The 13,942-nt window shown below is 41.7% G+C and overlaps 1 protein-coding gene across 1 annotated transcript in view; it reads right to left on the bottom strand.

Moving 5' to 3' along the window:
- The window catches only part of Ttc28 (tetratricopeptide repeat domain 28), a 480,228-nt gene that overhangs the window by 464,053 nt on the left and 2,233 nt on the right, over positions 1-13,942 (bottom strand). Inside the window, exon 2 of the mRNA XM_013014273.1 lies at positions 408-460. Within this exon, the coding sequence (XP_012869727.1) occupies positions 408-460 (53 nt within the window). The remainder of the gene's footprint in view (positions 1-407; positions 461-13,942) is intronic.

Below are 13,942 nucleotides of genomic sequence, written 5' to 3'. Positions count from 1 at the left end.
TACAATTACATGGGCAAGGTAATGAGTACATTTCTTATCAAGCATTGTTGCCTCCTCCTTTGTTTCCCCTTCCCATCCCTTCCCATCCTCCACCAGCTCTTTCTGTTTATGTGGTACTGAGGAATTGAACCCAGAGCTTCATGCATGCTAGGCAAGCACTCTACCACCAAGCCACATTCCCAGCCCCTTATCAAAATTTTCATTTCCAACATTTCTATTTGGTTCTTTTACAGATAAAATCTCTATGTCTTTTGAATTTCTCATTCGTGTACTGCATTTTCTTCCTTAATTTGTTCAGCTTTTTTCTTAGTTTCTTGAAATTCATTTATCTTTAAAAAAAAAAAAAAAACAACAAAAAACCCTGGGGAACCATACTGAGATTTGCTAGGCTACCAGTTGAACTTCACCTTGGCTCTTTTTTTTTTTTTTTTGTCGGCTGTGGAGCTTGAACGCTAGGCCTGGGCGCTGTCCTCAGCTCTTCAGCTCAAGGCGAGCGCTCTACCACTTGAGCTACAGTGCCACTTCCGTTTTTCTGGTGGTTTATTGGAGATAGGAGTCTCACGGTCTCTCCTGCCAGGGCTGGCTTTGAACCGCAATCCTCAGATCTCAGCCTCCTGAGTAGCTAGGATTACAGGCGTGAGCCACAGCGCCCGGCTCACCTTGGCTCTTTTATCTTTAGTTGTGTTTCAGGTAGGGTCTCATGCCTTTTTGTCTCAGCTAGCCTCAGATAATGATCCTCCAACCTATGTCTCCTGCAAAGGGATTAAAATTGTGAGCCATCATGCCCAGTGTATTTGTTAAAATAGGGTATCATTAACTTATTTCCAGGCTGGCCTCAAATTGTGGTCCTCTCTGTCTGCTTCCTGAGTCACTGGATTACAGGCATGTAGTACTACATGTGGCCCTTTATTAATCTAAAGTCAGGCACCAGTGGCTCATGCTTGTAATCCTAGCTACTCAGGAGGCTGAAACCTGAGGATTCAGCTTCAAAGCAGAAAGGTTCATGAGACTCCATCTGCAAAATACCTAGCAAAAGCTGGGCTAAAAGTATGTCTCTGAGGGTAGTATACCAGCCAAGTAAATGGAAGGCCTTGAGTTCAAACCCTGGAACCAGTAAAAAGTACACACACACTCACACACATAAACATAAAAATATCAAGTAAAGCTGGCACCAGCTCATGCCTATAATTCTAGCTACTCAGGGAGCTGAGATCTGAGGATCGCAGTTCAAAGCCAGCCTGAGCAGCAAAGTCTGTGAGACTCTTATCTTGAATTAACCATCAGAAAACCAGAAATGGTGGTGTCGCTCAAGTGTTAGAGTGCTTGCCTGGAGCTGAAGAGCTCAGGGACAGTGCCCAGGCCCAGAGTTCAAACCCCATGACCAACCAAAAAAAAAAAAATCAAGTAAATTATGCCTCTCGTACCAACATCAAATGAATGTAAATCAAAGGTTTTATTTAGTTCATTAATTATGAGTAAAATATTACAAGTTCAGAGAGAATTCAAAGGACCATATATCTATAAGCAATCAGGAATACTGAAGATAAATTTTAAATAGATGAAAAACCAGCCTTTTCTCAGGAGGAAAAAAGGAAAATCAGCTGTCTCTCCATTTACAAAGAATTCATTGCACATCTGTAGACAAGAATTAGTTGTGTTGCTATCAGTTAATCGGTAATATACAAATCTATAAAATAGCTCAAAGATGATGAAAACATGCAAACCTCATAAGGTCAGACAGAACAGAAGAATGTACAAGTATTCCAAACAACTCAGTTTCCATTAATCTTTTGGGTCCATTTTCTGTCCTTCACAACTTCTCCTAACAGTCACGAAGCTAAGTACACTAGAATAAGGACAAAAAGAATCTGTCTTAATTTTATTTATTTATTTATTTATTGTCAGTCATGGGCCTGGGCACTGTCCCTTAGCTCTTCAGCTCAAGGCTAGTGCTCTACTATTGAGCCACAGCGCCACTTCTGGCTTTTTCTTTTTTTGGTCCGGTCGTGGGGCCTGAACTCTGGGCCTGGGCACTGTCCCTCAGCTCTTCAGCTCAAGGCTAGTGCTCTACTATTGAGCCACAGCGCCACTTCTGGCTTTTTTTTTTTTGGTCCGGTCGTGGGGCCTGAACTCTGGGCCTGGGCACTGTCCCTCAGCTCTTCAGCTCAAGGCTAGCGCTCTACCACTTGAGCCACAGCGCCACTTCTGGCTTTTTTCTTTTTGCTTATGTGGTGCTGAGGAATCGAACCCAGGGCCTCAGGCATGCAAGGCAAGCGCTCTACCACTGAGCCACCTTCCAAGCCCCACTTCTGGCTTTTTCTGCTTATGTGGTACTAAGGAATCGAACCCAGGGCCTCATGCATGTGAGACAAGCACTCAGCACTCTACCACTGAGTCACCTTCCCAGCCCAAGAATCTGTCTTTAATTGAACTAAATTATCAAAAGAAGCCATATGAGATAATTAGCAGGAAATGGTGTTAGAAATGAACACAGAACACTCAACAGCAGGAATTCAAATATACATAATTAATGCAGACATAATTCTCTCTATATTCCCCAGCATCCAGAAGAGGAAAATCTAGATGTAAGTATAAAAGTTCAAAATTCTGGAAGTGGCACTGTGGCTCAAGTAGTAGAGTACTAGCCTTGAGCTGAAGAGCTGAGGGACAGCGCCCAGGCCTAGAGTTTTTTTGGGGTTTTTTTTGCCGGTCATGGGGCCTGAACTCTGGGCCTGGGCGCTGTCCCTCAGTTCTTCAGCTCAAGGCTAGAGCTCTACCACTGGAGCCACAGCGCCACTTCCGGCTTTTTCTGTTTATGTGGTGCTGAGGAATCAAGCCCAGGGCCTCATGCTTGCAAGGCAAGCACTCTACCGCTGAGCTACCTTCCCAGCCCCAAGCCCAGGCCTAGAGTTCAAGACCCATGACCGACAAAAAAAAGAGTTCAAAATTCTTAATTCAGACTGCAAGCTCTTACAGAATCTATATTTTACTACCAATTGACAGAAATATCTGAGATCTCATGACTCTTCTGTGACATACAAAAGAGGATTGCAGTTAATCCCTCCTCTTAACCCCATCTTCCTACATTTAAAAGTAACTTAGAATCTGAAACCACTCTTAGAAGATCTAGATCAGGAATCAATAAATTATTAGACTGCAAATCAAATTGGCCTGTCACCTATTTGAGGAAATTCTATTTTATTGAGAGATAGCTATATGCATTCATTTACAGATTATCAATAACTGATTTTGTATTAAAATGGCAGAACTGAGTAGTTACAATAGAGAAGGTATACTTCCCAAAGCCTAACATATTACTATCTAGTACTTAAATAAAGTATGCCACAGAGTAAGGTTTAGCACAGTGATAGCTTGGCTGGTACACAAAAAGGCCCTGGGTTCAGTCCTCAGCATCACACAGACACATACACACATATAATGAAAGAAAGGAAAACAACCTCTGACATAGATCAATAGTTGGTAATACTTTCAAGTCTCTTGGCCTCACTTAAGCATCACAACTTTATTTGATCACTTAATTGTACTTGTTAAGATAACTAAAAAATGCAAAGGCTACTCTGAAGTTAGTTATTTTAAAGACATTATTTTATTAATTAAAATAGTATCAATATGTATTTTTGAAAACTGGAGTGTGTGTGAACAAGTTATTTTTTTTTGGGGGGGGGTCCGGTCATGGGGCCTGAACTCTGGGCCTGGGCGCTGTCCCTCAGCTTTTCAGCTCAAGGCTAGTGCTCTACCACTTGAGCCACAGCACAACTTCCGGCTTTTTTCTTTTTTTTGCTTATGTGGTGCTAAGGAATCGAACCCAGGGCCTCATGCATGCAAGGCAAGCGCTCTACCACTGAGCCACCTGCCCAGCCCAAGTTATTTCATTTATTTAGTTCACAGATATGTTAATTGAACTATGGATCCCCCTTGGAGTCCTCAACTCTAGGAAGCAGTGATCTAATTTGTTTCCTCACTACAGAGAACAAAAATTTATGCTGGTTAATCAACTCTCCCATATAACTGGCATAATAATGGTTTAATAGCAACTATTCAGACTGTTTTTGACATCTTTAATGCAACTGACATATTCAAAATCTCAATAATCTTGTTCCATTTATTAGGTTAAACATTTAAGGGCTAACTGGGCATCAGTAGCTCATGCTTACAATCCTAGCTAACAGGAGGCTGAGATCTGAGAATTGCAATTCAAAGGCAGCCCCGAAAAGTCTGTGAAATGTTTATCTCCAGTTAAACACCAAAAAGCTAGAGGTGGAGGTATGACTCAAGTGGTAGAGAGCTAGACTTAAGCAAAAAAACTCAAGGATAGTGCAGAGGACCTGAGTTCAAGCTCCAGGACCATACCAAAATAAATAAACACAGCTTTATATTTTTGCTCTATAAGTTTCAAGCTCCAGGACCATACCAAAATAAATAAATAAACACAGCTTTATATTTTTGACTGTATGCAAGCTTTAGTTTTTCTCTTTTGTTTTTAATCTTCTTTTATTTTTGAAGTTCTAGAAGTTGAACTCACTTGCTCGGAAAACATTCTACCACTTGAGCCACAGTGCCACTTTTGGCTTTTTCTGTTTATGTTTATTTTTGCTCTATAAGTTTTCCAAACACAAGCCTAAATTTGTCTCTTAAATTCCCCTCTACTGATCTGAGTTTTGAGCCTATGATGAGAATTGGCTCAGAACCTCAAGGTTAGAATCAGCATTAGTTTAAGCTGAAGGCATTCAAAATTCAACAGATGCAGAAAGATGATTTCAAGTATCCATAAGAAGGTGGCTCACGGGGCTGGGAAGGTGGCTCAGTGGTAGAGTGCTTGCCTTGCATGCATGAGGCCCTGGGTTCGATTCCTCAGCACCACATAAGCAGGAAAAGGTAGAAGTGGTGCTGTGGCTCAAGTGGTAGAGTGCTAACCAAAAAAAAAAAAAAAAGAAAGAAAAAATAAAATACACATTGTCTCCATACTCTAAAACACAGACCATCTTTACGTTCTCATATCTTTCTAGTGTATTACTATCTCTGAATCTTAATTCTTTCAGTATATTTATCCTCACCTATATGTGAAAAATACAAATCCATTAAACATGCTTCTCATGCTTTCAGATAACAGTATACTATTACTTTAGATTTGAAAAATAATCTTAGTAGCCAGACACTGGAGGGTTCATACTTGTAACTACTTGGGAGGCTGAAATTATCATCACTGCAGTTTAAGGCCACCTTAAGTAGAAAAAAAAGAGAGGGGTTCAAAGCCAGCCCAGGCAGGAAAGTCCAAGAGACTTTTTTTTTTTTGGGTCCAGTCGTGGGGCCTGAGTGCTGTCCCTCAGCTCTTCAGCTCAAGGCTAGCACTCTACCACTTGAGCCACAGCACCACTTCCAGCTTTTTTCTTTTTGTTTATGTGGTGCTGAGGAATGGAACCCAGGGCCTCAGGCATGCAAGGCAAGCGCTCTACCACTGAGTCAACTTCCCAGCCCCAGTCCAAGAGACTCTATCTCCAACTAATCACCAGAAAACTGAAAGTGGTACTGTGGCTCAAAGTGGTAGAGCACTAACCTTGAGCTAAAGAGCTCAAGTACAGTGCCCAGGCCCTGAGTTCAAGCCCAGGACAAAAGAAAAAAAAAAATGAAGCAAGATCCTACCTCAAAAATCAGGGCTGACCAGCACAATCATGTTATTGCAGCACTGTTTACCATAGCCAAGATATAGAATCAAACTAGATGCCCCTCAGTAAACAAATGGATTTAAAATATATATATGGTATACACACACACACACACACACACACACACACGATGGAATTCTATGCTTCCATCAGAAAGAATGACATTGCCCTATTTGTAAGGAAATGGAAATACTTGGAAATAATTATGCTAAGTGAAGTAAGTCAACCCCAAAGAAACATAGGTTGCATGGTTTCCCTTACTTGTAATATCTAGAAAGTGCTTATAAATCTCTAAGTAAACTCAATGGACAGTAAGAGACAATAACACATGGACATGACTAATTAAAAAGCAATCTAAATATTCACACAATGAGAACAAAGGAGAATATTCCTAGGAGATGATCGCAAGGGCCAAATAGCTATGTGCATAAGATCATATAAGATGGTATTTATCAAAATGAACTTCAAGAAATGGAAGAGGTTTTTTATTATACTGTTTATGTTTTTTTCTTTTCTTTCCTTTTTTCTTTGGTTTATTCCTTTCTGTCACTGTTTTTTATTTCTGTACCTTTTGTCTTAAGTATATCTGACTTGGAGAGGGGAAAGGAAAGCACAGAAATAGTAGGACAAAGGGTGAACCAATTCAGCAGGGAAATCCACTAGACACTATGTTGGAAATGAACTATACAAATTTATTGGGGGGAGAACGGTCTAGGAAGGTGGCTCAGTGGTAGAGCGCTTGCCTTGCATGCATGAGTCTGTGGGTTCGATTCCTCAGCACCACATAAGCAAAAAAGAAAAAACCAGAAGTGGCACTGTGGCTCAAGTGGTACAGCACTAGCCTTGAGCTGAAGAGCTGAGGGACAGCGTCCAGGCCCAGAGTACAGGCCCCACGACTGGACCAAAAACAAACAAACAAATTTATGGGGAGGGAAGACAGGCGGGGAAAAACTGGGAAAGAATGAAGGAAGGAGTGACACTGTTCAAAAGGAAATGCACTCACTACCTGACTTAGGTAACTGTAACCCCTCTGTATATCACCTTTACAACAAAATTAAAAAAAAAAAAAAACAGGGATGGAGGTGTGGGTCAGTTTACAGGGTTATCTTAGGAAGGACAAAACTCCCAATACTGCCAAACAATAAAAACAAAAACATAATCTTGGTACAGATTTTCTATAACTGTGTGATTCAACCACTTTACCATCATTAAATCTAAAGCAAATATGGGAGGGAAAAACTGGGAGAGTGTGAGGGAAGGGGAGATATTGTCCAAAAAGAAATGCATTCTTTACCTGACATGTAACTGTAACATCTCTGAATATCACCTTTATAATGACAATAAAAAAAATTCTTAAAGAAACTAAAAAAAGAAATTTACAGCACTTATATGCCCATAATCATGAGATACTTTATTAAATTATTTAGGATATATATTAGGATATTATTTCTTATATAGCATGTCATCTTAAAATTGCCCTGAAAAGAAGGTAATACTGCTGAGTGCTGGTGGCTCATGTCTGTAATCTAGCTACTCAGGAGGCTGATATCTTAGGAACAAAGTTCAAAGCCAGCCCAGGCAGGAAAATCCGTGACTCTTATCTCCAATAAACCACTCAGAAAACCAGAAGTGGAACTGTGGCTCAAGTGGTAGAGTGCTAGCCTTGAACTGAAGAGCTCAGGGAGAACGCCCAGGCCGAGTTCAAGCCCTATGACCAACACACACACAAAAAAAGGAGAAGGTAATACTAAGCTCTTAAGTGAACCATACTGACATCTAGTCATTACCACTCTCTCTAACAGTCAGGATTCGGTCAGAAGACAGAAACTACACCAGTTATTTGAACAGAGAATTTAATACAAGGTTTTGTTAACTGAGTTTGAAATTTTTGAGTACAGGCCTAAAGGTAGAGGGAAAAAAATGTTAAGAGAAAGTATGAAATCAAAGACACAGAGAATGCAGGAAGCAGCTACAGCACCAAAGGCAAGGCAAACAAAAGCTTGGAGTAGAGGCTCAGGGAACCCACACCCAGCCTTCTGGGAAAGCAGTGCTCAGCGGGTGTTAGGGTCTCTGGTTTCCAAGGAGAGACCCACTGGGCCCAGGACCGGGACCTCTATGCAGAGTGCTGGCTGGCTGGTGTTAGTTGTCTCTGAAGAGAGCTTGATGTAAGTGGTTCTTGGATCCAAATTGTTACAGGAAGGAACTGCTGCTGCTGGAATGAAGAAGTGGCATTAGGGCAGCACTCATAGGAACAACAAACTGACTAGAAGAGGTAAGTCCCTTGCTCCTCTTCTGTACCTTCAATTCCCCATGTGCAACAGGACACAGACTGGCTGAGTCTTAGTCCTAGAATCACAGATCTAAATAAACAGGATGCATATGGACAACAATTTAGTAAAATATTTTCTGTTCTACCATCACACAAAACTATCTGTTTAATAATCTACAAGTCAGGCTGGAATGTGTGGCAAAAGTGCTCGCCTACCAAGTGAGATATCCTAGATTCCAACACAGTACCAAAAAAGAAAAGTAAAAACAAGAATCTACAAGTCTGTCTCAATCTGTATCTAAAATTTAGGCATCTCCTGCTGTTCTAACAGTAATAACACCACCACCTGACCTAATACAGGTTTAGTCCTTCCTTCCTGCCTGAAACTACTTACAACCGTATATGTGAATAAGTGCACTTAATACTCACAACAACTCTGTGAAGTAGATAACTGTAGCACTCCCACTTCCAGATGGACAATAAGGTGCAGAAAAGGTAAATAAATAGCCCAACATGCCATATAGCTCTTGAATGTCTTAGACTAAACCAGGCATCAGACTCTCTAGAATCTATGCTTTTGACTACCTTTGACTGCTACAATGCCATAATAAGCAATTCTCTGTAAATTTAAAGAAACCTTTGAAATGCAACTTTTATTAAGCACTTTTATTTGCTTACATGTTTTTTTAATTTTTTATTCCTGAACTTGTAGCATTATGAAAAAAATTAAATTTCCAAATTGGAGGGATTTTTCCAGTCTCTGCTAAAAACATCCAACCTGGCAACAAACTCTGGTGCCCTTGGCAACAAAAAGCAAAGTAAAGTTGATGAAATAATCTTCTACACTAAAAAATGGAGAAAAGAAAAAGCTACCTTCACTACTGTCTTAAATCTAAAGTCTATTGATATACACAATTTATTCTATAAACTACTATTTCTATTGATTTAAGTGCCTCCAGTTCAGGCTTTTTGCTGGTTAATTGGAGATGTGTCTCTCAGATTTGTCTGCCTGGGCTGGCTCTGAATGTTGAGCCTCCTGTAATCCTAACTACTCAGGAGGCTGAGAGTTGAAGAATTGTACTTCAAAGCCAGCATAGGCAGAAAAGTCCAAGAGATTCCAGTGTTAATTAACCAGCAAAATGTCAGATGGAGATGGAAAAGTTGTTCAAATGGTAGAACAACAGATATGAACAAGCGAGAGTGTGAAGCTCTCAATTCAAGCCACATTACTTGTGTACACATAGACATATGCACACATGCACACATACACACACACAATTTGAAGTCTGACATGCTCCAAAATCCTTAACTGTTTTTTTATGGTAGTACAGTTTGAACCTGGGGTCTTTGATTTCTATGTAGGCAAGTCTACCACATTTATCCATGCCCCAGACTCAAAATCTGAAACTTTTTGAAACACTAGGACTCTATAAGTGGAAACTTACACACCTGACTTCATATAACAAATCACAGTCACAATATACACAAAAAAAAATGCTTTTAAAATTACCTTCAGGGCTAGGGATGTAGTAATTGGTAGAGCCTTTGCCTCACATAAAGCCCTGTATTCAATCACTAGCACAACAAAAAAAGAAAAGAAACCTTCAGGCTATGTGTATAAGCTATATATGAAACATAAATTCTGCTGTTTAAGCCAGGTGCTGGTGGCCGCTGGTGGCACATGCTTGTAATCCTAGCTTCTCAGGAGGCTGAGATCTGAGGATCATAGTTTGAAACCAGCCTGGGCAGAAAAGTCCCTGTGATATGCTTATCTCCAATTAACTACTCAAAAACTGGAAATGAATGGGCTGGGAAAGTGGCTCAGTGGTAGAGCGCTTGCCTTGCATGCCTGAGGCCCTGGGTTCCATTCCTCAGCACCACATAAGCAAAAAGAAAAAAGCTGGAAGTGGTGCTGTGGCTTATTTTTTTTTTTGTCGGTCGTGGGGCTTGAACTCTGGTGCTGTGGCTTAAGTGGTAGAGTGCTAGCCTTGAGCTGAAGAGCTGAGGGACAGCACCCAGGCCCAGAGTTCAGGCCCCACGACCAGACCCAAAAAAAAAAAAAAAATTTAAAAAAAAAAACAGAAGTGGAGCTGTGGCACAAGTAGTAGAGTGTTGGCCTTGAGCTGAAGAGCTCAGAGTCAGGGCCCAGGCCCAGAGTTCAAACCTCATGGCTGACAAAGAAATAAATAAAATAAATTCCACTGTTTAGACTTGGGTTCCCATCTCCAAGATATCTCATTATGAATACAATAAAAGGGACTAGGTCTGTGATCTGTACCTAATCCAATCAAATTTCCAAAGTCTGAAAAGTACTTCTGGTCTGAAAAGTACTTCTGGTCTGAAAAGTACTTCTGGTCCTCAGCACTTCAGATGATACCCAACCCATACCTTAATTTAAAACCAGTTGAGGCCAGGTACAGAGGCTCATGCCTGTAATTCTACTCAGGAGGCAGAAATCAGGAAGATCATAGTTTCAGGCTAGCCTAGAACAGTTTGTAAGCCATCCATGTCAAACAATAAAAGTAGAACACAGTGATGTGCACCTGTCATCCCAGCTATAATCCAGTTCAGAGTCTAGGTTTGCCCAGGCATAAGCATGAGACCCTATTCAAAACAAAATGGGCTAACGGCCTTGCTCAAGTGATAATAGGTCTGCCTTCCAAAGACAAAACCTTAAGTTCAAACACTGAAGCTGTTAGAAAAAAGAAAATAGGGGTTGGGAAGATGGCTCAGTGGTAGAGCACTTGCCTTGCATGCATGAGGCCCTGGGTTCGATTCCTCAGCACCACATAAGCAGAAAAAGCCGGAAGTGGTGCTGTGGCTCAAGTGGTAGAACGCTAGCCATGAGCTGAAGAGCTGAAGGACAGCGCCCAGACTCAGAGTTCAGGCCCCATGACCGACAAAAAAAAGAAAAAAGAAAACAGATGGGTGCCAGTGGCTTGAGCCTATAATCCTAGCAACTCAGAAGACTGAGATCTGAGGATCATGGCTGAAAGCTAGCCTGGGCAAGAAACTAACAAAAAAGCTGGAAGTGGAGCTGTGGCTCAAGTAGTAGCCTTGAGCAAAAAGAAGCTCAAGGACAGCACCCAGGCCCTGAATTAAATGCCAAGGACTGGCAAAAGGGCTCAGGACTGGAAGAGAGAAGGAGGAAGGAGAAAGGGGAAGGGGGAAGGAGAAAGGGAGAAAGGAGGAGGAGAGAAAAGGGAAGGGAATGGGAAAGGGAGAGGAAGAGAAGGAAAGGGGAAAGAGGAGGGGAAGGGAAGAGAAAAAGGGAAGGAGAAAGGGAAATGGGGGAGGGGAAGATGGAAGGGGAAGGGTGAAGGTAAGGAGAGGGAAAGGGGTAAAGGGAAGGAAAGGGTAAGGGAAGGAAAGGGAAAGGGAAGAGGAGGAGGAAACAGAAAATGGAGAAAGGAAGATGGGAAGGGAAACAGGGAAGAAGAATGGGAAAAAGGAGAAGAGGGGGAGGGGAAAGGGAGGGGAGAGAGAAGGAGAAGGGAAAGAGGAGGGGAGGGAAAGAGGGAAAAAAGGAAAGATAGGGAGGGGAAAGGAGGAGAGGGAAGGAGAGGGCAGGGGAGGAGAGGGGCTCATGCCCTTGTAGCTCATGCCCAGCTACTTGGGAGGCAGACACTGGGAAGAACTCATTCCCAGACCTGTCTGGGAAAAAGCTAGTTTGAGTGTTAGATGGTTCTCATCTATAATTCCAAGATACTGGAGGCACTTGCCATCAAGAACAGCCCAGGCCAAAAAAAAAAAAGTGAGACATGGCATGAAAAATAACTAAGGCAAGCCGGTCGCCGGTGACTCATGCCTGTAATCCTACCTACTCAGGAGGCTGAGATCTGAGGATAACAGTTCAAAGCCAGCCCGTGCAGGAAAGTCCGTGAGACTCTTATCTCCAATAAACCACTAGAAAACCGGACGTGATGCAGTGGCTCAAGCGGTAGAGTGCTTGCCTTGAGCTGAAGAGCACAAGGACAGGACTCAGGCCCAGAGTTCAAGCCCCATGACCAGGAAAAAAAAAATAAATAAATAAGGCAAAAAAGCTGAGAACATAGCCAAAGAACAGAGCACTTGCCTAGCAAATGAGTGGCCCTCTCAAGTCTATTGATCCATATAATATCCTTTTGCCATTATCACACTGTCTTATTTAGCAGTACTGAGGTTTGAACTCAGGATTCAAGCTTGCTAGGCAGATACTTTACAGCTTAAGCTATGCTTTTGGCCCTTTTTGCTCTGGTTGTTTTGAGATGAGGGTCTCAAATTTTGCCTGTGTCTCTAAAATGACCAACAAAAAGAAGGCTGGAGGTATAGCTCACGTGGGAGAGCACCAGTAGAGGGAGCAAGCAAACAAGCAAATGAAGTGAGTGCAAGGTCCTGAATTAAACCCTAACACCACAAAAAAATAAAATATAATACTTCCCTGCCTCCACCCCAAAAAAGGAGAAAACACAGGAGTAAATCTTCATGATCCTGAAGTTGGCAATAAACTCAGATACGATACCCAAAGAAGAGAGCAACAAAGAAAAAAAGAGATAAACTGGTCTTCATTGAAGTTAAATTAAAAACTGCTATGTATTAAAGGACATTATCAAACAAAACTGAAAATAAAACTCAGAACAGAAAATATTTGTGCCTGGCGCTGGTGGTTCATGCCAGTAATCTTAGCTACTCAGAAGACTGAAATCTAAAGATCACAATTCAAAGGCAGCCTGGGCAGGCAAGTCTGTGAGACTCTTGATCTTCAATTAACCACCAGAAAACTAGTAGAACTATGGCTCAAAGTGGTTGAGCGATAGCTAAAGCACAAAAGCTCAGGGACAGCTCCCAGACCCTGACTTTAAGCCACATCACTACCAAAAAAATAAAAGGTTTGGCAATTCCTCAAAAAAAGAACTAGGCTGGGAATATGGTTTAGTGGTAGAGTGCTTACCTAGCATATGTGAAGCCTCAGTACCACATAAATAGAAAAAGCAGGAAGCAGTGCTGTGGCTCAAGTGGTAGAGTGCTAGCCTTGAACAAAAAAAGAAGCACAGGGACAGTGCCCAGGCCCTGAGTTCAAGCCACAGGACTGGCAAAAAAAAAAAAAAGAAAAGAAAAACTAGAGGGGCTGGGAAGGTGGCTCAGTGGGAGAGAGCTTGCCTTGCATGCATGAGGCCCTGAGTTTGATTCCTCAGCACCACATAATCAGAAAAAGCCTGGAAGTGGCGCTGTGGCTCAAGTGGTAGAGTGCTAGCTGAGGGACAGCACCCAGTCCAGAGTTCAGGCCCCATGACCACCACCAACAACAACAAAAAACTAGAGACCCCTACAAGTATACCCAGGAAAATCCAGTTCCACACTAAAACTTATACACAAATGTTAATGGGATCATTACCTAAAATAGCCCTAAACTGGGGAGAAACCCCTATTAACATTAGGATAAACAAGATCTGTATATCCATTCAAAAGAATATTATTCAGCAATAAAAAAGTATTGTGCTAAGAGAAAGAAGTCAATCACCAAAAAAAAAAGTATGAGTTCATTTTACAAAATGTTTAGAATAGCTAAATTCATAGAAATAGAAAGGAGAATAAGGAATGGCTTCTAAGGGTAAGGGATTCTTATGGGGTGACACAAATGCCTTAAAAGTAGACAATGATAATGAATACATTACAAACCACAAAACTTTTTACTCTAAAAGGGTTAATTTTATGTACACTGTAACTCAATAAAGCTTTCTAAAACCAGTTTCTTAAAAGACAAAACAACACATCGATATGACATCACCTAAGTTTTCCATTTTTCTTATTCAGATACAGTCTCTACTCCAAGAGTCTTTCTTTTTTTGGGGGGGGGGTCCAGTCATGGGGCCTGAACTCTGGGCCTGGGCGCTGTCCCTCAGCTCTTCAGCTCAAGACTAGCACTCTACCACTTGAGCCACAGCGCCACTTCCGGCTTTTTCTTTTTTGCTTATGTGGTGCTGAGGAATCAAACCCAGGGCCTCAGGCA

Source organism: Dipodomys ordii, unplaced genomic scaffold (assembly GCF_000151885.1).
Source record: "Dipodomys ordii isolate 6190 unplaced genomic scaffold, Dord_2.0 Scaffold23, whole genome shotgun sequence".
In the NCBI taxonomy this organism is placed as follows: Eukaryota; Metazoa; Chordata; class Mammalia; order Rodentia; family Heteromyidae; genus Dipodomys; species Dipodomys ordii.
This window is presented reverse-complemented; position numbering and strand designations above follow the sequence as displayed.